Source organism: Lissotriton helveticus, chromosome 8 (genome assembly GCF_964261635.1).
Source record: "Lissotriton helveticus chromosome 8, aLisHel1.1, whole genome shotgun sequence".
Lineage (NCBI taxonomy): Eukaryota > Metazoa > Chordata > Amphibia > Caudata > Salamandridae > Lissotriton > Lissotriton helveticus.
Window position 1 is genome coordinate 192,674,425 of NC_136069.1, and position 25,756 is coordinate 192,700,180.

Here is a 25,756-nt window from a genome sequence, read left to right on the forward strand (position 1 = left end):
AAGCTACCCATCTCCTACTCTCTCTTACGGACTTGGAACAAACTCCTCAAGACATGGACACCCTACTAGAGGAACTTAATATTGAATCAGACTTCAGCATTGTCAGTGGGCTCAAATCTAAATCAAAATGGATTCCGACACTACCTGGAGGCAATTCCATAGACAACTTCCATAAAAGAGTTTTGGAGGACATTGACAGACTGGAACTTAAAGACACCAAACGCACCTTCAAATACAAGGACAACTTAACAACAGGAGAACGAGCAGCCATGAACAGCCTCATTAAAGACCATGAGATCATCATAAGAGAAGCGGACAAGGGAGGGAATGTAGTTATCATGAACAAGAAGGACTATGACGAGGAAATTCTCAGTCAGTTACAAGATACTACGTGCTACCAATACCTTGACCATAACCCCACAGCCGCACTCATGACCAACATTAACCGATCTCTTATCACCTGGAAAGACAGTGGCTTAATCAATGAAGATGAATATCTGTACATGAAAGTGATTAAACCCACATATCCTTGGTTGTACACCCTTCCCAAGGTACACAAAAATCACCCCTTTCCTCCCGGACGTCCCATCATTTCCGGGATTGGGGGTCCTACTGAAAGAATAGCACACTGATGGTGCTAAGTGAAGTGCTGCTAGAAGAGATAGAGCTCCTCTATCTCTTCTAGCAGCACTTCACTTAGCACCATCAGTGTCAGTGAAGATGAGTCCAACAGAACTGATAGCGAGACAACTCCTTTTTTATGCGAAATCCAGCGGATAAGAAGGGGCATCCGCACATTAGAACCAAAACCCGTAGGGGCAGGAAGGGGAGGTGTAGAAGATTACCGGAAGAAACTCAGATCCGGGAACCTCCAACAGTAACCGACACACAAGAGGGGGAGGTACAGGTTATTAACCTATCATCCAAAACCCTAACTCCGAACATGATCTCCCTTCTTAGCAAGGGCCTTAACTTTAACCCTTTCTCCAACACTGATGTATGTAGACTTAAGATTGATTTGTTCAAGTTCACACGCAAATTGAAACTGAAAAAACATTTTTCTAACAAAATCATGCCTAATAAAAGTTCTACAAACATCCCCACTGAGTTTGAACCTAATGTTTTAACTATTAATGACATTCAAGCTACCCATCTCCTACTCTCTCTTACGGACTTGGAAAAAACTCCTCAAGACATGGACACCCTACTAGAGGAACTTAATATTGAATCAGACTTCAGCATTGTCAGTGGGCTCAAATCTAAATCAAAATGGATTCCGACACTACCTGGAGGCAATTCCATAGACAACTTCCATAAAAGAGTTTTGGAGGACATTGACAGACTGGAACTTAAAGACACCAAACGCACCTTCAAATACAAGGACAACTTAACAACAGGAGAACGAGCAGCCATGAACAGCCTCATTAAAGACCATGAGATCATCATAAGAGAAGCGGACAAGGGAGGGAATGTAGTTATCATGAACAAGAAGGACTATGACGAGGAAATTCTCAGTCAGTTACAAGATACTACGTGCTACCAATACCTTGACCATAACCCCACAGCCGCACTCATGACCAACATTAACCGATCTCTTATCACCTGGAAAGACAGTGGCTTAATCAATGAAGATGAATATCTGTACATGAAAGTGATTAAACCCACATATCCTTGGTTGTACACCCTTTCCAAGGTACACAAAAATCACCCCTTTCCTCCCCGGCGTCCCATCATTTCCGGGATTGGGGGTCCTACTGAAAGAATAGCGGAATACGTTGACCTGTTCTTAGGGCCCCTGGTACGCAACCTTCCATCCTTCATCCAGGACACTAAACACATACTGAGTATTCTTTCTGATCTTCAATGGCAACCAGGCAACTATCTGGTCACTATGGATGTGGTAGCCCTGTACACCAGCATCAAACCTGACCTTGGACTTGAAGTTGTCACTAAACTCCTACAGAAACGCCCTGCCACCATGTGGCAACATACTAACATGCTTATCTCCATGATGGAACTCATCTTAAATAATAATTCATTCATGTTCAACAACTCATGGTACAGACAAACTAAAGGAGTCGCCATGGGCTCGAAATTCTCCCCCTCGTTCGCCAATCTATTCATGGGCGCACTTGAAAACGACCTGATTTGGGGCACAAAAGGAGGTAATTTTATAGACTCAATAGTATTCTGGGGGAGATACATAGACGACTGCTTCCTAATCTGGTCTGGCACACATGAACACCTAATGGAATTCTATAGACATCTTAACCACAACACGTGGGACATGAGGTTTACCATGGTGGCAAGCCTGGACAAGATTGAGTTCCTTGACTTGGAGATATACATCCTGGACGACAAATTGAACAGCAAACTTTTCAGGAAGAACACTGCCTGTAATGCGATTCTGCACGCTAACAGTTCGCACCCATCCCACCAGATTAGCAGTATACTTTTTGGAGAATTCCTTAGAGCTCGCAGAAACTGCAGTAACGATCAAGATTTTGAAACAACATTGAGAAGTATGCAGGAACGCTTCAGGAGAAGAGGCTACTCAGATGACCTACTTAAAACAGCAACTTCTAGGATCATGAAAATCAAAAGGAAAGATACCCTGAAGGACAAGCTCAATAAAAAGAAAGAGAGTTTTGGGACCATCCGCATGATTACTGACTTCAGCAACCACCACCAAGCACTACGCAGAACCTTCAGCAAACACTGGAATATCCTCAAGAAGGATAAGAACATCTCGAACTATGTAGGAGAATATCCTCAGATCACCTACAGAAGGGGCAGAACTTTGAGAAACAGACTGAGCCCTACTATTCCTCGATGCAATACGGATGACAACTGGTTAACCAAACGTAACATTGGTTTCTACAAATGTGGGTTCTGTTCCATGTGCCGGTGGGCCAAACACAAAACTACTGAGTTTCACGACACCAAGGGGGAATCCTACACCATCAGGACAAACATCAACTGTACTACACGCTATGTAGTATACATCATCGAATGCAAATGCAGAAAAATTTACGTGGGGAGCACCATCCGTCCCCTCAAAGAAAGGATAGCAGAACACATAAGAGCCATATACAAACAAGATCCTAGGTACCCGGTTGCTTTACACGCGGCTGCGTGTGGTGATCAATCTCTGGACAAACAAGTCTCGTTCTATGGGATCTACACTGTCCCTATTGGTGTACGAGGCGGCAATAGAGAACTTAAATTACGTCGCTTGGAGGCAACATGGATCCTCCGCCTTCGTACCGTGTCCCAGGGGCTCAATTATGACCAAGAGATGCAATTTTTTCTAGGAGACTGAACCCCTGTTTCTATTTCCTGCAGACTCAGCTATGATACATGCTAAAATCTTGTTTTTTTTCTGTAGTGAAAAATGTACCAGACCTCATCATCTTGTCCTCTGATACCACCCTTGCGGACGGTATCTCCCAATGAGGTCTACATGGGGTTACTATTGGTTGTGACATATCTGTTCCTCTACACACTTTCACAACATATGAATTATGCTTTCACGGAACAAATGGTACCGCAATCACTACGTTATGTTGTTTCATGTCATACCAGAAGTGTCTTATCACTACTTGACTGTCACAATTACCTGCCAGGACACTATGTTTATTACCTATTACAATGCTTTAACTGTGTATTGCGCAATCCAGGCAGTAGTGACGCTATGAAATATGTTAATAATCTGTTCCCTTGTTCGACTGTATTTGTTTGATTTATCTGACAGGATCAATGGGACGAAATATGTTTTGACTGTCTATTCAAATGCATCACGAATACTTATGCATGTTTGGATTGGATGCATGCCCACTCTCTGCATGCTTTTGATATCCGTTTGCATGTCTCATTACTCCTTTTTCTTTTCGACTAATTTTCACAACAAAATTTTTGATACCCTTAAATTATTTCCATCAACCGGGCAACGTTTTTGATTATTTTTACACTCCGCCCGCATTCTACGGGCGCCCCGCTATGCGACCTACGTCCCCCGTAGACACATCCACTGACCGGGGTGTTTTCTCGCTCTAGTGTTTCGCATACGGGCTTCTGGCTTTTTAGTATATAACCACTTCCGGGTCGGAACCACGTGTCCGCACCCGGAACCGCTGTGTGGGAGTACTCGTCCCGCCGTCTTTCGCCCTGACTTCGGGTAAGCACTTGATCTCTTTTATCTTTTTTTCCTTTACTCGAACCCAGCAACTATGATCCTATCCAAACAGCATTTCTCTCTAAGACCGCACATTCCGATTACAGGAACGAGCCTACTCACGCTCGCTTTTCCTTCTCTCCTCTTTTAGAAATCTCGCAGACTCTGGCGATGACATGAATCGGTTTTCAAAACACTGAACCGACCCTTGATAGAAATTTGAACCACGTTGACATCTCTCTATACTGTAAATTGGTGTGCATAAGGTTCCTGTTCTTGTTTGTTTGTTGTGTGCCTTGCGCACTCTTAGAGGGGTTTAGGGCCTTTGTCCCCTCACCTACTTGCACCCAGTCCCATCTATTTCTAACACTCACGTGCGCTGTGCGCCTAGTATCTCCCTATACTCGAAAAAACCCCAGTTCTTTATAGGCTCTTTTGACCAGTAGCCTGGAAGGAAGAGCAAGCGTCAACTGGATGGAGGAGTTTCTCCCCGCTTAAACAAAAGAAAGTAAACGGGTGTCTGGAAGACAGATTTAGGAGATCCCACTACCACATCCTTCTTGTCCAACTGGAAGCAATCAGAATTAAATTGGTCAATGGTGTTTTATGTGACATTACAGCTTTTATTTCCCTGATCAATCAAGGCATGATGGGCATCGGAGAAAACACATAATGTTCTTTCCAGTCACGGCTCAGCACAGAAGCTCCATTTAGAGAGGCCTCCAGGGTGATAATCTCTTGAACAAAACAGATGGCATTTGGTTTTCTCTCCAGTGACAGCACTGAGATTCCCTCATCACACAATAATAATAATAGCCTAGTCTTGAAATGTATATATATATATATATATATATGGATATTACTGTAATCCCATTTAACAGTGATGAAGTTACCACTGTAACCTTGAGATCCCTACAGATGTCAGTGGTGAGTGTTAATTCTCTAAATCGTTCTCTTGGGTTAATTCGGTTGCTAACCTCTGCAAAATTGCTTGCACACATCAATAAATTGTGAATGATGGCCCTAAACCCCATGCTGGCTACTTTTCTGCGAGGGTGGAAAGATCTGCTAGTATTTATGACCCATCAAAACTTGCACAAACAATTGCCCAGGAAGTAAACCAGGACCAATCGAATAAGTCTCAGCTCTAAGAGGAGACGCAACACATTATTTTATTTATTTATTTTATTTTAAGGTTTTATAAAGCGCGTAGTAACCCTAGAGTATCCCAGCGCTAAATTGTCTCTTGAGCTCTCCAAAGTCTGCTATCCAGTCTACACAGGTAGCATCCATTTCAACCATCACTGTGGTAAGCACTGTTTGTAATTATCTTGCACAAGAACGAGTTGCTGTACATGCCACTATGGACAAGCTACGGAGACTCAAGCACCACCGTCGAGGCCTGTGGGTACAGAGGATCCAGTTGACGCCTTACCTGAGGGACCAAGAACAATACTCAAGACAACATGGGTGATGAGATGTACAAGACAAATCTGACGGCAGGAATGCAGCAACTGAAAGCTACTGCTGTTTTTTTTTATAGAATATTCACCCCTTTCATCGACACTGCAAGGTAGGCAGGGGGAGGCATTTTTCTAAGTCATGTCCAGATTGCAGTGAAGACTGCAAGTGCTGCTGGCAACTATCGAAAACTGTGCAAGTGTGTGTAGATTTCAAATCAACTGAAGGCGAGCTGTCACCCAAGTGTGTCCAACCTTTTCAGTCTTAAGCAAAGAAAAGGGTCGCTCTTTAATTCTACAAAACTAGTGCACACAGCATTCAAAATACAACACTCAGGTTCTACTTACCATCTAGTGAACAAAGTGAATTTAATACAATTTAACAGAACAATATAACGTTATGATTAGAAAAGAGCCAATACGTGTTAAATGGTATCACTATCATAAGAAAAGACTACATGCAATAAAGCTATTTCATTGGTGTATGTTAAACCAGTCTGTGCATATCATCTGTAAAGGTACCACGCAGAGATGAAAAGGGTTCATCCTCAAAACTGAACAGCATCCTAATGGATTTTTTGAAAAACTAGGGTTCCTAAAAATACTGTCATTTAGTGATTGGAATCAACACCATATACTGCCTTCATCTGGATGAACGGACCTATCAAATGAAACATTAATGTAAAAAAAAAAAAAAAGAAAGAGCCTAATAAGTTGTATAAAAGCAGTAAAAACACTTTCGAACACCCATCACTAAAATAGGGTGGTTATATTTAAGCAACCTGTTATCAAGAGACTCCATTTACTTTGGTGGTCAGGATCGGACTGGCCTGTAGGGCAATCTGGCAGTGCCCGATAGGATGGTCTGAAAGGTGATTGTGTGGGTTGTTTTTTGTCTGTTTGTATGCCTGTTTTATGCTCAGCGGTGCTGTTTTTTTACTGTTGATTTCCCTGACATTAAAACAAACATTTCCTACAGCAAGCCCAGATCCATGCCGTCTTCTGTACCTTGCAAACCACTTGCAAAGCATGTCTTTACAGGTTTAAAACGACCCCAATTTGCAAAGGTAAGGCCACCTTTTAGCTTTCTAATTCTCTAATGTGGGTCCACCTTTAATTTGTTGTCCGGGCCTATTTTCTGTCACAGTCCAACCCTGTTTTTGGGGTAGGGTGTGGTCATACAATGTTGACACCAGCACCTCCCATAAGGAAAACAAAGTTGTTTTTGGTGAAAAATATATTTACTGCAACCAAACAGGGCAGCCCAGGTAATTTTGGCCCAAAATGAGTACATACATTTGCATGTCACTTGCACGGATGTTGTGAAAACAGGCACCAAAAAGTGAGATTAATGCGATAAGATGTCTTATCGTCTGTGTGTACTACAGAGTGTGCTGTTGGTGTACTGTTCTCAGGCACAGTCACTCAAGTTTCTAAAAAGAATGGCAGTGAAAGAATGTTTTCCACTAGGCACGCACACAATTATACGTTAATAAGAAAATATACAGATGCTATAAAAGAACACTACTTGTGTGGACAGTAAGGTAACTGAACAAAACATCAAAACCCTAAAAGATCTCTGGTAAAGGTTAGATAGGTGGTTTTATGCTTACCTCCGTTTCGGCAAGCATTGTACAAGCCAGGGCCCCACAAATGACAGCACAGATGACAAAGGTGTTTAGTATCAATATGTTAACATCCCATCAACTGACATAATTAATAGAAAGTATAAGGTTTCTTTCTTAGCATGTGTAGTTTGTGCCAACTATGAGAAGTCTCAGGGTTTGAGGTAACTAAAAGAGATAGCTAAAAATGTATCAAGAGTATAGTAAGACATATATTTCAGTTTTTCAAGTGTACAAAATTATTGTTTGTTCCTAAGAAAGGATACCAGTTATTTTGCTGTTGAAGACTGCTATGACAAAGCATTTTTAAGAGGTCCTTCTTACCATGCACTTGAAACAGACTCGAGCACAGCTCCTCCGTTTCCTCTTGCGAAAGGTAAGCGGGGAATGTTGCACAATCAAGCAGAAGGTGACAAGCAGTGGCAAAGGCTTCCCTGCAGTCTTCAGACATCTGTCCCATGTTAAATATTGCTTGGTCAATGTCCCACCCATCATCCCTTCTCTCCCTTTGAGCCTCCAGGCCTGGGTTAGAGGCGTGGGCAGCATGCTGGCCTTTCTGGCTCATTGGTGGAACTTTAACAGTGAACAAATCTGAGAGCATTTGCTTGAACTGTGGGACTGTAATTTGCTTAGGCTCCCAGGCACCCCGTTTCTTCTTGCCAGCATCGTCCATAGGATTGCCCAGATCCTCTTTCTTCTCCTCTCTGCTGTCCTGGCCTTTCAGCTGCACTCCAAAAATATATCTACTGGCAAAGTTGGCAACCAGCTCCTGGATGCAGTGTAAAGTATTCTGCATGCTTCCACCACTCTTCCAGACGTCGTTCTTGCCAGGAGACACCCTAGGCACACCCAGGTGTTGTGAAAGCTCAGGGGATGATGCACTCAGGCCTATGCCACTATCTTCAGACTTCAGTGGGGGGTAAATAGGGTCTTCACCATCTTCCTGAACTTCAGGCTCAGATTCTGCATGCATTTCACCAATATCCTCTTTCACCGGGCTCTAGAATACAAACATTTATTTTATTATCAACTTATTTCCTGCACATTTTACAAACAAAACATATGTACTGATAGATATTAGATCATTCACTGAGAATGGATATTGTTTCATCAGCTATTTTGTCATTGGTGAGTCACACAGCACCCTTATCTATTAAGCAGGCACAAATTTAATTCGACCTTGCCAACTGGTGCATCGAATATTAATGTCAAATTATTCCATTTATTAATGTAAAAAAGGTCACACGCATATATATATATATATATATATATGCAAACTGTATTATTTTCACGGTAACACGATAATCTATCACAGTGGCAGTCACCACTGTGTCGTTATAGTTAGGTCAGTTTCCATAAAAAGAGACGTTTTTGTTTTGGTAGTAATCCGTGGTGTTTGACGAATATTCACGCAACTTTCCCAAAAATGTTTATCCCCCTCACCTCCTTCCAGGAAGGGGGAACTATCATGTGGGGGCTGGGAAAAAGGGACAGGGTCGCAAAATGCATTTTCACCATGCAATTTCCCATAGGAATTTTAGGAAGCAATACAAAAAAATTTAAAAACAAAAAAAGTCTGAACAGCATTGCACCAAATTTGGCAAAAAGCTACATCTTGACCCATAAAGCGTGCTTTTTGTCATTTGGTGTAGCACTGTTCAGCCGTTTTTTATCAATTAAATGTCAAATTACAATGACATTTGGATGGTTGGTCCTGCAGGAGCACCCCAGTATTCCTGCAGTATAAATTTATAAAATAAAGCATTCTGATTGGTGGAGATGTCCTTTTCCCCCACCGCTCATTTTGCTCTCATGGGACTAGTCAATCACGTAATCTGATTGGCTGGCTGCTACACCAACAGCTTGTTGTGTCTGCCATTTCAGGACTTGGTCCTATGTCCTGAAATTGTTAAAAAACAAAATAGCATAGAAGGTGGCAAGAAACAAATTGTGCAACAGGTACCGCGGGACCGTTTAACTGTTGAAGAGAGAAGCTTGCACTGTTACGCGGTATCTTGGAGTGGGGCCGGATTACAACGGTACTACAAAATAAATAATATAAATAAATAAAATGTCGGGTAGGTGTCTCTTAGGACTTGAGCAGCTGTGGGGTGTTGGCCAGCAACAGGCCAATGGCTGCCCGCTCAAGGCTGTGCGCAACGACGATTTGCCCGCCAGACTTGGCATGTGTCCAGCCCTCTACTGTACATGGTCTTAAGCTCAGTGAGGGAGCTGGGGGAATATGATCAGAAATAAACTGAAAAAGTGACTTCAGAGTTAGGTAAGGTACCAAGATTTTAGGTTACATAAACCAAATACAAAAAGAAATTCACTGAAAAAAAACCAAAGGTTTAAGTGACGTTATGTTGTAATAGTATAAAACTATTGTTTTAAAACAAAAATAAAAATATTGAAATTCACCAGTTATAGTTTGCTATAACTAATGGCCTGACGAGCACCGCTTATGACCTCACATATTACATCACTCATGACATGTTAAATGGCATCATTGATGACATCACTGTTGACATCTCAAATGACCACTTCCTAATGATCATCTTTCCAATTCAAAGGATGCCTGAAATTAGGCTCAGAATCGGCGTAATCAGAAAAAGAAGCAAACTGGAGACTTCAATTCCATTGCTCCAAGAGCTTAGTCTAGCATGGCAACTTCATCAAAAGCAAGGATTATTTGAGAAACACTTGTACATCACAAAAACGTATTTGAGGAATCTAAAGTCCAATGCATGGCCCCCACAGAAAAAAACACCCCAACAAAAATATGCTGCTTTGATTCCTCTATGTTCCAAATAAAACATTTCACCTATAATAGTGTTACTCTTTGGGGACAAAATGGGGCATTCAATTTCAAAAGTACTGCTTCATCCATATCTGCTAAAATGCCTTCTCCAAAACAAGACTACAAATTTGCTTTTCTTCAGAGGACCTTTACGTGATTCCCACAGTACAAAAAACGTGCCCAAAGTGGACAATGAAAATGTAACATGAAGCAGCTTGAGCTGGAATAAATGCTCTCCACAAACAGCCTCATTTTGAGAGTGCATCTTGCTGTGAATCAGGATATGCTTAAAAATCCCCCATAGATCAGTATCCCTACATTATACACTTAACCTTCTGCACAAGGAAATCTCCACCATGGATTTGTACACTTTACACATACATGAATGGTACGAGTTTGTATTATTATTGCACAATGGCTTATATGCAAGGAACTATGGTATGTTCTGCAGCTGCTGGTTTGCCAGCTCTCCGGCAAACCAGCAGCTGCCGAACTAACGTTAATGATATTAAAGTAAATCTTGCGGCGGGCCCCCTTTCATAGGGAGTTGCCGGTGTGGATTTTGGCCCCCATAGTTACCATGGAAGAACACATGTCCTTTCGGGACTGGCGAGCGGGAGGTTGTGAGACTTTAGCATACCTTTATCCCGATGACTCCTTTGTGTCGATAGAACAGGCCATGGAGGCCTTCGGGCTGGGAGGAGGGCAATACCTGCACTACAGGGGCCTCCAGGAGGTAGCGAGAGCGGCTTGGCCCCAGTTCCCAGAGGCGCCCCTGCTGTCCCACACCCTAAACATCCTTCTTCCCTGTGGTAGAGGGCGAAGACTGATATCTTTGCTGTACTCGGCCATGAGACTGGACTCCGCCCCGCCGGTTCCTCCTTCCTGGGAGGATTGGGAGACAGACCTTGGGGCTGCCCTGCACCCGGGGCAGCACAAACGTATAGGAACCCTTACACGCAAGGTGTCGTGCAATGCGCGGTTTAAACTGATACATTTTAATTTTATGCATCGTACTTACCTGACCCGGTCTCCTTGCAGCATATTTCGGAAAACAGGAGGGACAACTGCCCCAGATGTGGAGTGGAGGGAGCGGTGTTCCTGCACCTGGCCTGGGATTGCCCATTGGTCGGGAGCTTTTGGAAGGCAGTGGTGGATCATATACGTGCCGTCACCGGCCTCCGGATCGACTTGACCCCGCTCCATTGCCTATTAGCCTTGGTCCCGAAGCCTAAGAAGAGAAATCTTTCCTATAAAATGTTGCAGCTATTGCTGGTGTTGGCGAGGCGGAGGGTAGCAATTACCTGGATGGGGCAGAGGGCTCCTGAGATGTCGGCCTGGCTTAGGGATGTCAGGGAGTGGTCTTTGGCTTTGGAGACGCATATGCAACGCACGCGCAGGGACGAGAAACTACAGGAGGATTTGCTTGCATGGCGAGTTATGTGTGCTACAGGGTTGTCTAACAGTGATTTGGATGGCACGAGTGCTGAGCTATTTTCCTCCGAGGGGTCGGGGTCTGATGGAGAGGTAGGTGGGAGCGGGGTGGATGGGTCTGTTTTGGGGTAGTGCCCTGCTGGATCCGCACGTATACTTCCTACTGCTACTGAGAATTGCTTTGCTCCTTAGGGACGCAGCCCAAACTGTGATGTCTGTACCCAAGTGTGCCATAATGAGGTGAACGAACTGTATACACGCATTGTATTATTGATGCCAATTGCGGGGGGATTGTTTTGCTGTTACAATAAAAAACTAAAATAAAGTTTAAAAAAAATAATAATAATATTAAAGTACCCTAAGCCAGTCCCTCGAAGGAGTTAGTGAGCCGCCATAATTGGGTTGGTCTACTAGTAAGGTACCTCATTGCTAGGTTGCTTCATTTTCACTTGACACTAACACTGGAACCAACACTGTGTAGATAGTATACATTTGGTCCTGAAGAATTGCCACATGATCCTCCAGACACATTAGACAGGAAACATGCCGACCACTATTCCGTAGCCAGCACTGTCCATTATCTCAGTGGTGACACACCTTTTTGATTTTAATTGGGACCAGTGGGATCGCTGATTCAAACTGATCTGGAGTACCACTGTGCCCCATTTTACCCCTTTCTGCACAACTATCTCATCTTGCACTCACATCTACACTACGAGGCCAATACCCAAACTGCACCTAACAGCTAGAGAGGAAAAGATCTCCGATAAAGAGCCCCTCATAGGGTGCTCGTCATGCACTGCAGCGCCGGCATGACAAGGTGCATGCACTATGATGAAGCATGACACACACCCAGCTGGGTGTTTGAGGGCCCCAAAGTGGGAGACACCGTCTCCACCATAGGGTTAGGGTGTTCGACTGACCAGGCCTCTTCCTCTTCTTCTCTCTCTAAAAGGAACTGCACACCATAGTTGCTTGTTTGATCCCCCCGCGGGCACTATTCTGGACCTACAAGTGCCCCTAGCTCCTCCCATTTTTGATAAAACATTGGCATATATAACTGCTTAATAAACCTATCAACAAAACATACCCATAGAAGCAGTCAGAATCGCACACAATGTGCACACTGTAATCCTAAGCCTCCTGTGTAAAAATGTGTTTGTATGATGCATACATATCAAGTTTTGAGAAGCAAGGCATCTTTTCATAATTGTAAATACATTTTCAATTAATTTGTAATCAATTTCTAGCTTGTTACGATTGTTAATTCACATGAGCACTATGATGCGAACTCCCAGTTCCCAAAACTGCCACCCAGAAGGATGCAACCGTGGAACACATAAGCACTCTTGGACGGCAAGTGGTAAAGGAGAAGTGGCAAGACAAGAAACAAGGAGAGGGTTCATTGGCTGATCTAGACGCTGTCCCTCTTTGATTGTAGATTAAAGATATTTTGTGACACCGGTTGTGGAGAGCCGTTAACAACTAACGACATTCTATACCAAATCGACTGAGATAATCACATAAACATAGGCAATTAGAAAACCTTTTTACCTGACAGATCTAAGGATCCACCTGTCTCCTTTTGAGATTTGGTCTCATAGCAATTATCTCGGACTGAAGATTTGTGCCGAATTAGTATTATTGGGGTACAAAGTTACTCAAACTCCTGTGAAGGTCACAGAGCTAGTTTGAAATAATTTGAAATCTACTAGATAACATTTATGTTTAATTTTCCAACCCTGAAAAAGCTTGATTTTGTATTCTGTGTTTTTACCCGTTATAATGAGTACTGATGGATGTGAAGCACGTAGACCAGGTACTGTGGTCTTTAACAAACAAAGAAAATATTGTAGGAATCTGGAAATGTTTGGATAACTGAAAGCACACTAACGGGAATTAATATTTTAGAAATATGGTAGGGTCCAAAAAGCTTTGGTTGAAATTTCCGAATGTCTCATGTGTATTTGTGTAGCACACAACTCACTTTGTAGGGTGTCCTGGTGCTGAAGCAGGAGGTGTATGGGCCAAGTCAGGATTGGGCTCGGTGAAAAGCCAGGTTTTCAGTTTTTTGTGGAATGTCAAGAACTGATAAACCCACGCTGATGTGCAGGGGCTGGCCCTTCCAGGTAGTAGAAGGCAAGACTGCTGGATATGTTTCTGAATATGCGGGTGAGTAGGAGCAGAGCAGAGCAGAGGTGTCTGGTAGGTTTGTGGAAGTTTATGCGGTTGTTCAGGTACGTAGGTGCAATGTTGTTTAAGGCTTTGTATGTGTGAGGTGTTTGAAGAGTGCTTGTTTGTGGATTGGGAGCCAATGGAGCTCTTTGAGATGCAGGGTGATGTGAGCAAGCAAATAGCCAGAAAATTAAAATACCCCCACTTCAAACCAAAGCACTTATTGCACCAAGCAAGTGAAGCAAGTCACGGCAACCCTCCTTAGAAGAGCTCTCCTGTCTCTTCAACCCAAGCATCTATTTATCTGTTCATTCTTTTATCCACCCACTCATATCACTATTTCACCTTCGCATTCTGTATTCCATTCATTTTTTCATCTAGTCAGTCAGTCTTTCACCATTCCGTCCGTCTGCCTATCTATATCCAAACTTATCCATCTGTCTCCAAATGTATCCATCAAACTGATCCATCCATCCTTTCACTCTTTCATACCTCAATCCACCCTTTCACTCATCCATCAATCCTTCCACTCTATCCTTTCACTTCATCCATCCACCTTTTCACTTATCCATCCATCCATCCGTCCTTACGCTCATTCACACATTGTTTCGCTCATTCATCCATCCTTTCAAATCAGCCATACTACCTTTTCACTTATCCATCCATCCATTCACTCATTCATCCATCCATGCTTTCACTCATTCATCAATCTATTAACCTTCCCTTTCATTCATCCATCCATTCATGCATTCTTTCACTCATTAATCCTCCTTTCACTCATCCATACTCTTTCACTCATCCATCCTTAGATCCATCCTTTCACTCACCCACCCTTTCAGTCCGTCCATTCATCCACCCATTCACTCTATCCATCTTTCCATCCTCCCCATCACTCATTCCTCCATCCTTTAACTAATCCATCTTTTTGTCCATCCACCCATCTTTTATGTGCTCCGTCCATCCATTCTCTTTCACTCATCCATCCTTACATCCATGGTTCCACCCATCCATCCACTTATACACCCTTTTACTCCATCCATCTATCCACCCAGTCATTCTATACATCAATCCATCCATCAATCTGTCCATCCTCCCTTTCACTCATCCAATCTATCCATTAACTCATACATCCACCCATCCTTTTGCTCATCCATCCACCCATCCACCCTTTCACTCATTCCTCCTTACATACATCCATCCATCCTTTTGCTCATCCACTGACCCTTTCACGCACTCCATCCATGCTTTCACTCATCCATCCTTACAAGCATTCATCCTTTCAATCATTTATATATCTCCCCTTTCACTCACCCCAATCCACCCTTTCACTCACAAGCCCATACATGTATCTCTCCACTCAGTCACTCATCCACCCTTCTTCGTTTCACATTAATTATGAACCTTTGTCTGACGAATGGCACACAGAAGAGGCCCATCAAGAACCCCGCTCCTACGCCTAAAGAGGTGGGTTCATGACGCCTCTGTGTGAGTGTAGCGTAGGAGGTGGAGGGTGAGCATGGCCTCAGTGTTTTGTAATTGGTCTGGAGTCTTCTGGTCAGTTGAGCATTGATTCCAAGATGGAACAAGCACCAGAGTAGAGAACTCTTGTCAGCGATGGGAAGGGAACTGATGAACCCCGGACCACAACGTTCAGGATCAAACAAGTTGATCGTGGAAGTAACTTCAACACACATCTGAACCGGACTGCGGACAAAAACACTAACAATGGAGTCGGTGTTCATGCACGTTCACTACCAGAGGAAAAGGTACCCGGACCTCGTGACTGGGAAGACTTCTTTTAAGAAAAACAAGATGCAACAGTCTGAGCCCAACTGTAGGTAGCAGGAGTATGCGGAGCATGTGTAGTTACAGCCACACTTGCCACAAATATATATGTGTACTCTAGCTCAGCAATTGAGTAATGTTGTCCAACTACACTTAATCTGTGAGAAAGATACATTATCCAGTAGTGCAACTGTTCTGTAGGCCAATGACGTTATGATACCACGCCATGTATCGCACTGTTAAAAGCATCAGGCTCTACAAACAAACAGAGTAATAGTGTCTGGATGTAACAGAATTGGACCTGTAGAAAATGCTGTTTTAGGTATTTAAAAGGTTGCTCATCTTCAACCATCCACTGAATAGGAAATCATTTTATAATCAATTGGCAACAGGTGACATGATTTACGAGAATCCTTTGCTAAAACAACATTAGAAGTTTACAAAAACCTCTATTCCCCTTCACTAGACAAAAAAGATTGTGACTTTCCTTATATGTGTGGGTCACTCAACAAGGTCCTATACATTACAACGGAAGATGTTATGCAAATTTGTAGAGTGCACAGGTAGGGCCTAGTGGTACGACTCGAAAAGCCAGGTCTTCAGTTACTTGTGGAATTCAAGAAGCAAGGAGTAGGCTCTTATGTGTAGTGGCAGGTTGTGCCGTGCTTGAGGAGCGATGTAGAAGGCTTGACCACCGGATGCGGTTTTCTAGACAGAGATGTGTGAAAAATGTGTAGCACTAAAGATAAGGGAGCACCTCAGATCAACAAAGGACACTTACACCACATTCGCTTCCAGTCTGCATGTCCAGGTAGGCAGGAGGCATCTGTACTTTGCTCAGCACTTTGAAGCAGGTCTTTAAGGTGTGCGTGAGTTCTTTCAGACTCAGGACATCCATTTTCTCAGCAAGTGACTGCGCCATGTAGCTGAGCATCTGTGGCAGGTACTGTGTCTGCACTTCAGAGTAAAGCTCCTAAAATTAAGAAAGTTTTTTATTGTTATCTTGCTACAATCATGTGCGCTTTTAACATATGAAAAACAATGAAAATAACCAACTATTAGTACTCTGATGTCTTTTTCAAACTTCCACTCCTTTCCTCCACATTCCAATATAACTGAACACAAATATAGAATCATTCTTTTCTCTCCACCTCCTAAACCCTATCTTCTCCCAGACCTTTATATCAAATTAGTGAAGTGTTACTAATTTCGGTGGGCATGATATCTCTCGATAGTACCTATCAAGGTAGTCTGATAACGACTCCCTTGATTCATGAAGACATATCCCCAGGGTGGGTCATAATGTTTTCTAATGACAAAATATCACAATGTTTAAGGAATACAATAGTTGGGGATTCTTGCTTATACAAATTATGTTCAATCACCAGTTTTGTGCATAGGTGCACTGTAGTAATAATGTCTTTATATCCATTTGTCATACCTGATATGTTATCAAATTAGCTTAGCTAGTGATAGAAGAATTAAGTCTCCTGTTTACCCCAAGACATATTTAATGGCCACAAGGACCTATTTCCACAAAATCAGCAGTTTGGAGCCTGCCCACCACATGTCCAGAGATGATGCCTACTCCTCTACATTCTCTAAGAAATCTATTTGACCCTTAGGAACATACAATGTATTTTCCAGGGTAAGATACCACCAATATAGTATTCTGTAATTAGTTTCTTATCACTCATGTCCTTCTTCTGGACACAGAAGGAAGATCATGAAATGTACCTTGGCTGCTACTGAAAGCATTCAGCAATAGTCTCTACTGGCTTTTTCACACTTAATACAATTCCATCTTTGGTTTTTCTACTAGTCTTTTAATATTCTATATAAACTGTAAAGCATTTCTATTAATTACGTTCTTGTGGTGATGACATTCTATTTTTTTAAAAGAATGAACGTCATTTTAGACCGCCTTCAAACACTTCTGAAATTCTTCTGTGAACGCCTTTCTATTGGTTATGCATGCAACATTCTGAATAATAGTGGCTAAGTGTTTAAGGGGATGGGAGTTTTGGCTCCCACAGTAAGAGCTCCTCTGTCACATACCTCTAGAACTCAGTGAGCCCATTGCAGTATATTGTTATTGGTAACTCTTTTGGGGTTTACTGATCATGCCACAAAGGACCCTGTTCATCACCACTAGGTTCACTTGGAGCCAATTATATCCCCAATTTTCTTTGTAACCAGCTACCCATTATAAAAAGAGCTGGGAAACCCTAAAGCAATCCTCATTATCTGAGCAGGCTATAAATATCTTACCATTGGGTGATTTAAGGATTTTTGTCAACATCTTAGGTCTTTTCCTCCACAAATAACCCATTTACATTTATTTTGTAGTTTCTTTAAAATGTCATAGGATATTTTAATCAAGATGGCAATTGTATTAGCTTTGATTGCAGGCTTCCTCCTAGCTATGAAATACACAACCCGTGTCCTCAATAAAGATCTTTAATAATTTGTGAGAAAAATACCTTGCAAACCTCCTTGGCATTATATAGGTACATTTTGTATTATATTACATTTAATTTAAATTATTTTAAGATAATATTAAGGCATTTGTTTTTTTAACGATCTTGCCCAGTTTGACAAATTCATACAATATTTTGCAAAATAAAAACACATTTGCCCATCTACAGTTCTAGTACAAAGTTTTGGGCAGATGGATCAAAATTGGTAACTGTGTTTATCCATTCATATTCACATAAGAACATTTACTACAAGTCAAGGAGAAAAACTACTGGACAGATTTACACAACATTAGACAGGAAGGTAGGCCATGAACCAATAAAACATCCATTTGGGGATTAGTATGCATATGTAGATTAGTTTATGAGAATGTAGGAGAAAATAAAGTAACAGTATTCAACAGTATAATTTGTCCATTTCTTAGAGAATCGACCTTGAGTGGTAAATTTTATCGTGGGAAAAAAACCAACAGTTGAGCTATTGTGAAGTAAATGTGTGGAAACCCTCACATTTTGATAGGCCAAGAACCTCTGTAATCTTATTTGCTGGGAGAAGTTAATAATTTTCCTTCATTTGACATTATAATCTGGAAAGGTGCCTAGTGAGTACTTGAACAATGCCAAAAGGAAAAACATTATTGGGGCAGGGTGAGCACAATTCATCCTTAGGAGAACAGGACATACATCAAAGGGATGAACAACGTCTCTTTGTGAATTCAAAGAACAATAGGAACATAACAAATAACACAAAGATGTACATTTACCATCACTCTTGTGATTTGGGATGAAGGAAAAATATGTGTCTTTTTTAATGGAGTAATAAAATCCCCTATGTCAGCAAAACTACTATGGCCCATTACCTGCCCTGGGTCTTATGTCCGACAACTACTTAGATAAACAAAAAAACCTCAAAGCACATCCCAAAATAGCAACCAGGATTAGCTTGCCCTCTTTACTGCTCTTGTCTGACTTGCACTTGAGGATAGGAAGGGGCCAAGCCCGGTGCCTAAAGCTTTCTGGCACAGGCGACACCTCTTCCTTGCAGGCTCAGGAGAAGGGAGTTCAGAACGGGAGTGGCCACAGACCACCACATAGGATACACTAAGCAGATTACACCCCAAGCCTGCTGGGCCCAGGGAAAGTCAATGCATAGCGGGTTCTGGCAGGAGGGGGACTGGGACCCGGGCATGGTTGAAAGATACAGATAGGTATTCAGTCAAGACAGGTAGACATAGTATGAATGAGCAAATAAGAATCAGGCTGGACCAAGCTGAGTAGGATGAGAGAATATGTTTTCCTAAATTTGACTTTTAGGTTGATTGAAAAATAACATGAAGAAGCATTAATAGTTCAATTTGATGCGAAGCCTTTGTAATAGGTTAGTAACTGGTTTAATAACAGTTGTGTCAAAAGTTATTTTACAGTTGGGTCAAGTGGTTCAGTAAAGTCATTGACATATGTTTGTTTTGTTACTGGCAGGGACATTGCAATGATTTTGGAATTATCGACAAAATAACATTTTGACTTCTCTCACCCCAGAAAAGGCCTCCAGGCGATTTTTCTCACAGCAACTCACTCTCCTTTTCCTGTTTGTTACCAAAGGTAGCCGGACAGCATTACTATGCTAGAGCCCTGAGCTACTGCATAGTAGTAAAATGTACGTAGGTACTTATTTGCCCATATGAACTGAAGAGATTTGTGTCAGACTGTTTGAGAATTAGAAACTCTTTTTAAAGTTGGATCAAAAAAATGAGAATTCAATAAAACTATCCACTTAGTTAATATATGCGACTCAAGGAAACTATATTTAATGCTGCATGGACTGGAATTTACTTGGAAAAAGTGAGTGCTGGATATAGGAAAAGGTTCAAGATGCTGAGCCCAGAAGTTAACGAGGACGTGACTTGAAATTTCACCACTATTAAAATGCATGCTAGAGCATAGTAGTTTGCCAAAAGGGAACAGAGCAAACTGGTAAAAAAATATGCAGCATTAAGAAGGCCATGATGGCCTGCCTACCTCTCCAGAAAAGTATTGGAATCATTCTAATGATAATCGCTTAGGCAGAGTAGTTTTCATTGAGACCCAAAAAGCAACCTCCTATATTGTTTTATTCTAGAGGATAAATTAGAGATGTACTACCTTTGTAAGGCACATTGAGAAACTGCCTTAATTAGTAAAACAGTTACCTCAAATCATCATCTAAATTTACTAGCGAGTCCCAAGTACGTAAGAGTTAACCGATATGAAGACAGGCCAGCTCTAATCCGACACAGAGCACTCCCACCAACGCTGCTAAAACCGCACCATATGTTTTCTCGACGTATTCTTACCTGGCATTTGTGGTCATTTAACTATTGATGTACTGTAAAAAATATATAAATGTCAATAAAAAGATTGAAGACAGGCCAGTTCTAAGTGAAGATAAGAAAAGGTAGGCATTTAAGGCACCAGGGAGGAATGAGGTTGCCTATTCAAGTGGCAGATGTTAACCCTGTGCTTAGAAAGGCGTCACAGTGGTGGAAAATGGCACTTTGACCAAATAAAAAACAATTGGATTCATCTGTGTAAGTCACCTCAGTCCTGCCTCGCAATTCAACCTGTTTTTGAGGAATCAATAAACAGTCTATCATTTAGTGAGCAGTTAAAAACTGACTATTTTCTTTGCACTTAATCAAAGAAACTAAAGGTCACCACCAGTGTCCACCAGGTATATAAACATATATAAAGGCTCCTCCGGTTGTCCCCAATTATGGTCACAGGTGTTCTAGGAACCAAACAAAGCTGTTTACAGACTCTGCCAAGTTCTGATTTCTGTTGCTTGTTTTAGATGTTTTCACCCACAAGTGGAAGCAGGTTGCACAAGGTGTCTGATTGAGGAAGGGATCATCTCATGAATATTTATGTAAAAATATGCTAAACTGCCTTGCATTTACTATTTTGACAAGCTATCCAACAAAGGTAGCATTAGGAGATCGATAAAACGTTTAAGGTGCAGGTTCTCTTTACCATATTGTCAACACTGTGCTCAAATGGAGGTTGGAGGTGTCTGTGAAGGTGCTTTGCCCCATCTTGCACCACAGGATCAGACAAACATATCCATGTGGAGGCCATGTTCCTAGAAGATGGGACTGGGATAGAGCTTAGAAACCCCACAATTTTTCTATGATATTTGTGATAGGCTAACATACAACCAAGTAGCAAGACTAATATGTACCCAACAATGGTCTACAATATTTTAGGGGTATATGAACTTGAAAGATAAAATGTCACATTTAGGTGCATTTGACTTAGGCAACATTAAGCTATTTGGTTATGATCTAACGTATGGTTTTGCTCTACATCATAAGCAGGCCACTCATAATAATAGGCATATTCTTATTTAGGCTTGTAGAGTCAAATGGGCAAGTCTTAAGAGAAGTGAATATCAGGAAGAATGAATCTAGCCTATCAGTTTAGCCTAGAGATGCCTGAAATTGTAGACCTATCAGCTCCCACAAATTAAAATATTTTCAGCGTTGCTGACTAACCTCAGTGATTAGCGGCAAATCAAGTGAATAAACTTTTATTTTATCCCAGGGAAATGCAGATACTGTAATCACATTTCGTAGCAGAATCCTACAAGGGTAAAACTCTAGCAATTACAGGTCAATTAATTCTACTCCTACATCATTTAGTATTGAGAGTTGTAATCATTTTACAGGGCTGTCACAACTGAGATATTTTAAATGATGCATTGCTTTTGTGCTCTGTAGAGGTGAAAAAGTTGGGCACAGGTTGATATTCCAATTATGGATGATAAACTGGATTGTCTGTATGGCGTATACTATAAACATATTGTTTCTGAGGGGGAATTCATTATTGATCATGTGTCAAATTACTGACTGGTGGTTGGTCTAATACTGATAAATCGCTGGAATCATTGCTAACAATCGATTTTGGAAAAAGGGGTGGTGATGGACAGAGTTTCTGAATGATGCAGAATACTCTTACCAAGTCAAGAGATCATGGTTTTAATCCATCACCTGTTTTTTAGCTCATTGCACCATCCCAGCTCAGAACCCGGCTATATGCAAATTAGTCTGTTCCTGTCCCAGTGCATGATGGGAACAGGGCAAACCAAACTGCCAGGCCAATTCTTATACTGGGAAGGAGACAAGCTTCCGGGGACCGGTTTCTGGCATCACAGCCTTCGTCGGCCCGGCTTGCTTGAATCCTGATGGTGCAATGAGCAAGGGACTCACGTCTGAGTATACCCTCCCACACATAGGGGGTCATTAGGATCGCGGACGGACTTGCGTCCGTCTGCGACCCCAGAGCAGGAGGGAACCTCCGCATGGCATGCGGAGTTCCCTCCTGTGCAATTAGGATGTGACCGCAAGGGTTGCGGTCACATCCTCTATTTTTAACATTGCGGCGGGTGGAGCTTCAAACTGCACCCGCCGCAATGTTAAAAATGCACGCATTGCATTTGCATGCAGTAAGAGGCAGGCACCGCGCGGTGCCTGCCGCTTTCTGCATGCAAATGCAGGGGGGTACCATAGGTACCCCCCATGTGCACCCCCCACCCCCCCTTCACCTAGGGGGCCCGCAACGGGCCCCCGCAGTGAAGTTCCGTATGTTTTTCCACGGCGGAACACCCGCCGCGGAAAAGCATACTTTACAGGCCATCCTAATATGGTGGACGGTGTCTGACAGACACCATCACCATATTAGAGCTTTTCCGCCGTGGTTGTAAGCCAGCCGCGGCGGAAAAGCTGCGGACGGAAACCAGGACCCACCAGCCATCCTAATGTGGCGGTGGGTCTTTGGTCAGTCCGCTGCGGTTTTTCCGCATCCTCTGGGCCGGCGGTGCCTTCCGCCGGCCCCAAGGATGCGGAAAAACCGCGATCCTAATGACCCCCATAGTGTGGATAAAATCGATTTTGGAAAAAGGGGGTGGTGATTGACAGAGTTTCTGAATGATGCAGAATACTCTTACCAAGTCAAGAGATCATGGTTTTAATCCATCACCTGTTTTTTAGCTCATTGCACCATCCCAGCTCAGAACCCGGCTATATGCAAATTAGTCTGTTCCTGTCCCAGTGCATGATGGGAACAGGGCAAACCAAACTACAAAGCCAATTCTTATACTGGGAAGGAGACAAGCTTCCGGGGACCTTGGTGTAGATGTTGACATTGCCACGGCCCTGACTTTTGTGTAGAAAGAAAAGCCTCAATCGGAAATGTTTAAAAAAAGTGATAAATTCTGTGCTTTTCAGGGCTTATCGCACTCACGGTTCATCTCCGAACCGATCAGTGCCTCCAGGAAAGGCTCAGACACTGGGGTCTGGCTAATCTTCTCTATGTGGGGTACACAACTGTGGATTGCTGGGGCTAATTAAAAGGCAGAAATGGCTACCAGTTTTAACTCTGGCACTGGGGATGTGAATGTAGCTGTGCTGCACGCATACAGAGACAGCCGTGATTTTCTCATAACAAGATAGCCAACACTGTTCACCACATGGTGGCCTGTTTATTCTCTCGATTTTGCGAGATGGCATCCAGCTCAACATCAGGACTGACAGTACGTTAGTCAGACTAGTCTCTTGTTCTCTGCTTTATAATGTTTCATGTTGGTGGGTGTCTTTACTGACTATGATACATTCACTGGGATCTCCCTTCATTTCAGCTTTTTTCCCTGGTTTTCTTGAGGGTTATCTTCCCTGTCCTTATTTGTAATCTTATCCTTCCTGTTACTTGTCATCATTAGCATGTCCTGACTAGTCATACCAGTCCTGGACCACATCCAGTATCTTCCTGGGGCCCACCAGCCCACCATCCAAAGACTTTGCAGTAGGTTTTAAGTGATCAGAATTACTAGCTGATATAATTGTGGATACAGTTATACTTAGTTGCAGGTGATGGCATGTCATGTTGACTTGGCCACAGTGTTTCCCTCTCATTCTCTTGCTTCTCTCACCTGGCATCTCCATTTCCTCGTGACCTGTAACAGAAGTTCTCATACCCTCTCTAGGAGTTGGAGGTCCTTTGTACAGGAAAGAATGTGGATTATCCTTGTGGCCCCTCTTCTCTTGGTTTTGACTGCTCTCCTCCACTATAATGTGGCCGGGGTGGGTTTATGTTTGAACTATGCCTTGGATCTCTTTACTTTAAAATGCTGTTGTCAGAGTAATACTTTGAATGCTAGACTGAAAGGAACAAGCGATACATGAAATTAAAGTCAAAATGTTGCATCCCCCATTTTTCACTACTGAGCAGAGTTATGATGGTGAAATAAGGTTTGTGATTAGAAAAGTTAGGCCAAATGTATTTCGGTACACTTCAGTTTTAAGACCAAGAACGTTTACAGAAATTAGATTCCTTAATGTTTTTCTCTTTCTCACTGTACCTTTGTCTAATAACTGTTCTGCCTACTCACTGCATCTGACATGTTCAGATCACATTTGTGTGTTTATTGGGGTCTGGAGCCTACTGGAGTTTCTTCCCCTGGGTATTATGATTGTACATATTTTCATCTCACTACGTGCTGTTACTATTCCTTACCTTTTCACTGCATTGGTTATGCAACTCCCTGTGATTAATTTATTCTGTGATGCCTGTTCTCTTTGGTAAAACCAATAACAGATATGTGTTTTTTTTTTGTTTTTTTTAAAAGAGCGCAGCTAAGTATGGAATTTCCAGGCTATCGATGACACTTCAATTTTTATTTTCTCTCTGCAAACTGCACACATTGGTAAATGTATGTAAATGTATGTGTCTTGTAAAGCGCACTGCTGCCCTGAGGCGTCATGGCGCTGTAGACTATCCCTGTGAGATGGTCCCTACTGGGTATCTCCAAGGTGAAACCAGGCATCCCCGGCGAATGTGGGGGGCCGTTGTAGAGATGAGGCAAGCTAATGCCCAGAGTTGCCGAGTGTGATCCTTGGTTAGAGTAGGCACCGAGGCGAGAATTATCCAGTCTGCTGACCCTGGTCCACGACCTTGGTCCTCTTGTATGCACTAAGCTATGCAATTGTAATGCTTCTGTATCCATTGGAAGAATATGAAAATAGAGCTTTAAAAGAAGGATGACCAACACCTTACTTTAAGAATCAAAGATGCTAAAATCTCTCTTGATTCGGTTACCCCAGTGGGGAACGTCAAGGTTGACAAGGAGAATTGACAAGGAGTGAAAGGAGACGCTGGTGGGGGCTTAAGACTAGATGCTTGTAAACTGGCCAACACTGAGGCTTGTTCTGGTATGTTTTCAGTTTTTCAGTTAAGGACACAATGAAATGTGCTTGAAAGAAATTGCTAAAGTATGCTTCTATTTCCGAAGGGTCGATATAACTATATCTTTGGGCTTAGATGCATGAGCAGTTTCTGCTGAGATAACTTTGGACCCCTTTCATGGAAACAACTGGCCTTACTACTTCCTTGCTCTTACCAACAGGAGTCAGGGGCTAATGAAACAAACGTAGATGTCACAGTTCCTGAAAAGAAAAGGGTAGCTGGGAGAAGGTGCCAGAAAGGGGAAGTAAGAAGCAAGTAATACTGATGTTGCAAGAGCAAGTATAGACCTGTTCACAGTAGACCTGCATCTGGGTGATGATATTGATACAGGTGAAGCTAAATACAAGGAGGGGTTGACCTGTGGAAGCTGGCAGTACCCACATCTGAACTATAGATAAAACTGTGAAGCCCTACGAAGAAACATTTTCTAATGCACTAAGTAGAAAAATGATACAGAGTGCTCCACAGTTTCCTGGTCATCACATGGAAGTTTGAGGAAACACTGCCAGAGCACTCGAGTTTTGTTCAGTCAAGTATCAAAGGCTTCAGAT

The 25,756-nt window shown here is 42.4% G+C and overlaps 1 protein-coding gene across 4 annotated transcripts in view; it reads right to left on the reverse strand.

The window, feature by feature from the left end:
• Positions 1 to 25,756, reverse strand: part of DOP1B (DOP1 leucine zipper like protein B) — a 735,954-nt gene that overhangs the window by 375,902 nt on the left and 334,296 nt on the right. For all 4 annotated transcript variants that reach the window (XM_078656883.1, XM_078656881.1, XM_078656882.1 and 1 more), the window contains exons 13-14: positions 16,235 to 16,426; positions 7,584 to 8,259 (exon numbers count right to left, since the gene is read on the reverse strand). In XM_078656883.1, coding sequence (XP_078513009.1) covers positions 7,584 to 8,259; positions 16,235 to 16,426 — 868 coding nt within the window. The remainder of the gene's footprint in view (positions 1 to 7,583; positions 8,260 to 16,234; positions 16,427 to 25,756) is intronic.